At 36.3% G+C, this 3,685-nt stretch overlaps 1 protein-coding gene across 1 annotated transcript in view; it reads left to right on the forward strand.

Moving 5' to 3' along the window:
* LOC110416440 (putative serine/threonine-protein kinase At1g54610) overlaps nt 1-3,455 on the forward strand; it is a 5,308-nt gene extending 1,853 nt beyond the window's left edge. The window contains 6 exon segments of the mRNA XM_021428438.1: nt 1-142; nt 304-525; nt 1,339-1,424; nt 2,402-2,504; nt 2,838-2,947; nt 2,949-3,455. The exon segment at nt 1-142 is cut by the window's left edge and continues 176 nt beyond it. Coding sequence (XP_021284113.1) covers nt 1-142; nt 304-525; nt 1,339-1,424; nt 2,402-2,504; nt 2,838-2,947; nt 2,949-3,183 — 898 coding nt within the window. The 3' untranslated portion in view covers nt 3,184-3,455.
* The last annotated feature ends 230 nt before the right edge of the window (nt 3,456-3,685 follow it).

The following is a 3,685-nucleotide window of genomic DNA, read 5'->3' on the forward strand; positions in this document are numbered from 1 at the left end:
CCGAGTTGTGACACTTTGGTATAGGGCTCCTGAGCTGTTGTTAGGTTCTACGGACTATGGAGTTGGAATTGACCTTTGGAGTGCTGGATGCCTCTTGGCAGAGATGTTTGCAGGGAGGCCAATCATGCCAGGTAGAACGGAGGTAATACACTCTAATAGTCACGAGTAATTTGTTGATTTTTTAATGTTTCTGTCAAAATTATTCCCCCTTAAGAAATTTTTTCTTTGGTCGTGTGTTTAGGGAGGGAGTAGCTGATGTTGATATTGCTAGTTTCTAACATTAAAATTTTTTTATGCATCCAGGTTGAGCAACTTCACAAGATTTTCAAGTTGTGCGGCACCCCATCAGAGGAATATTGGAAAAAGTTAAGGCTGTCTACAACTTTCCGACCTCCTCAGTCATACAAACCTAGCCTAGTAGATGCTTTCAGGAACTTCCCCCAATCTTCATTGGGCCTTTTGAGCACTCTTCTTGCTTTAGATCCTGCGTATCGTGGCTCTGCTTCTGCAGCCCTTCAAAATGAAGTAAGTATGAATTGGAAGCATATCGCATGTCATGCTATTTATCTTTCTTTGCATGGAAGAAGAAGAAAAAGGAAGGCCTTTTGGTTGAATCTTTATTTATCTTGTTTTTCTAGATGCATAGTAGGCTCTGTTATTTTCAATCAGAAATTCTTTAGTTGGTGTGCAGTGTTTAAGAGTACTTCTGTAATCAGTCTGCAGTATGCAGAAGCTTCCAATTTTACATTAGAAATAATGATCATTATTTTTGCGGCACCTTTTATATGATACATTTGCCTATTGAAAAATTTCTAGAGGTAATTATTTACCTTATTTAACCCAACTTTAACAATTCGACATAATTCTGATGTCTTACTTACCCCCACAATTTGCACTGGTAAGGAGACAATGATGTGTGCGTCCTAAAACAAAGCTTTTAAATTATTACACTAACCTGTGCTTTACCCTTACTGAACATGTATTTTCTACCAGCAATTGCATTGGGAGAACGACAATTCACACAGAAAACTTTGCATTTGTCAAAGAAAGATATTTCCCCTTTTTTTTCCACTTTGACAGTTGGATATTTTTTACACCCGTTGTGAGGCATTTTCCCTTACATTATCTCATGTCTAATTGGTTCTGCAACATTTTTTTTTTTTAAATTTATACCATTTTATCAGTTGAAAGTTGTACTCTCACATGTGTAATCTAACCCTAAATGGTCCTATATCTATGGTATGATTGTATAGTAGCTCTTGAGCTCATGTTGCAATTATAAGATTACATGCAAACCTTATTCCGAATCTTGAGCTAAGAAATACTTTCTATTTTCAGTTTTTTTACACAAGTCCATTAGCATGCGACCTTTCAGGTCTTCCTGTTATTTACAATAAGGATGATGAAGCTGATGAACAGAGAAAGTAAGTTTTCCTTTCCCAGATTAATTGTGAATTCTTTTTATTAAATCATGCTTCGATTTTTCCGCCTTAAGAAAAATTGATAATTAGTGTGGTAAGTGGCTAACTGAATATAAATATCTTTCCACGTCAATTTGTTCATGATTCTATGCTATTTCACATTGACTTAATTTAAGAGTCTGTCAAGGTGCATGACTTGGTATTAGACAAGTTTGTTTGTAAATCTAGTGAATCAGAGAGAGGTGAAATAGTTGAGCATCATCTTCATTTATACCACATGCATCAAGTTTTCATGACTTTTTGTATTCAAAGATATGAATGGATGTTTCTTTCTGAACATGCATGTTACATTTTACCCTTTAAAGTTCAAGCCTTTGCCTATGAAAAAGGTAGGGATTGAAAGACTGGGGGGGGGGGGTGTTGTGGTCAGGTGGATTTGCAGAATGCTGAAGAACATATGATAAGTTTTTAATTTTTTTCATTTTAGCAAATGATTTTCCAAATTCAAGAGTGTTTCCTAATCCTTCACAGCGGCTTTTTGTATCAAATTACAAATGCCTGCAAGTTTGCCCTAGGATTTGTTTTCTGTTTCTTTCTTGTCACAACGAAATCAAGATTCTATGTTTTGTAAGTACACAAGTAACTGTGCCTACGCACACTTTCCTTGACATATGTTACCAACTAATTACAGATAAATGGGATGATGAATATGAAAAATTCATTTGTTGCTGCAATCATGTAACCATTAGGCTAATCATGCAACACAAAAAATTTCTGATTACAATTTGTTTCGGATAATCACAACTTGGCATTGGATGCATACAATGTGGAAAATGTCTTTTTCATTTGGTAATGGCAATAAGTAACGATTAGTTATTCAATCTGAATGCAAGTGTATGTACCTTCTATGTTGCAGATAGGTAGCAGATGCCAGAATATCTAGGTTTTGAACTACCTAATTACTTATCTCATTTTTACAGGTACAGAAATCCGAAAATGAAACAACGGTCTCAAACGCTTCGTGAACGCAGGAAACAAGATGAGGTGGCTGAACAAAAGGAAGAAACCATGTTTCCAAGGGAGGTAAGGAATTTGCCCTAGAAATATTGAGCACAAAGATCAGCAAATTCCCCTGTTTTCTGTCCTCAAAACTTCGAAAACTGGTAAAGAGAAAAAGCAAAGAGATGCACTTATGATTTCTTGCTGATGTTGCACTTCCAGATCTGTCAGTATCCGTATCAAGGGAAATTTCAGATATAACCAACCATTTCAATTAAACAAGAAAACGAGCTTATTAAATAACATACACTTAACTTCCTAGTTTTAATGTTGGTACTAGTTCTTGTCCCACAATGTTATTGAGTACTATTATTAATTTAATGCTTTTTAATAGTATATCAACTTGTGTTGTTTCAGGACACTGAGAAGACTGCTGAGCCAAATGTGCAAGTCCAAGAACCTAGCAGCAGTACCACGAGCACCTCATCAGGTTCAAAGCCCACCCAGGTGGAGAGCGCTTCCCTTTTGCTCTCCAGTTGCTTCTTCTGGCCAGAAGATATCCCCAAACACCCATGTTCATTCTAGCGCAAGTAGGAACATTCGAAACCGGCCTCCACTACCCAGCTCCCAAACACGAGCTGCAAACTCTCAGAAGGACAACGGTAATATGTACAGATTGAATCAAGTTGGTAGGTCTGCATCCACAAGGGAGTTCAGAACTTTGAATCAAAAGAAGCATTTAGAATATGTGATTGATGATTAGGCCACGTGAAATGACTAATTGATGCTGAGATTTTGAGATTTTGAGGAACTTGAACCATCTCCTAAAGGTTTTAATTTGATAAAATTTTTTCCCTCCCTAAACTGGTCTTCAAGTAAATAAATATATCTATTGATGCATATTTTTTGATGTGATACGTGATTAGTAAGTGTCTCATACCCTGAGGATTGCCTAATTAGCCTGCTAATCACAGTTCATGATATGTTTGTATCTGGTACAATACCGGTTTTGTTGCTAGGCCTATTTGAGGAAATAGCAGGAAAACAAAATGTACTTTTGTTAATTTCTTATATATCCTGTAAGATTTCTGACAAGGTATTAAGTACAAAATTTGTTTTAGAGCTTCATGTGTAGCATTATCTCAACCCTTTGTCACTGTTCACTAGACTCTAATGATGTACATGATTCATTTATATCCTTAGAGATGCACATGATTGATTGTTTTGTTTTTTGTTTGGGGTACAAAAGAGGCAAGATAAACCCG

Source organism: Theobroma umbraticum, unplaced genomic scaffold, assembly GCF_002168275.2.
Source record: "Theobroma umbraticum cultivar Fairchild unplaced genomic scaffold, ASM216827v3 scaffold_51.0, whole genome shotgun sequence".
Lineage (NCBI taxonomy): Eukaryota > Viridiplantae > Streptophyta > Magnoliopsida > Malvales > Malvaceae > Theobroma > Theobroma umbraticum.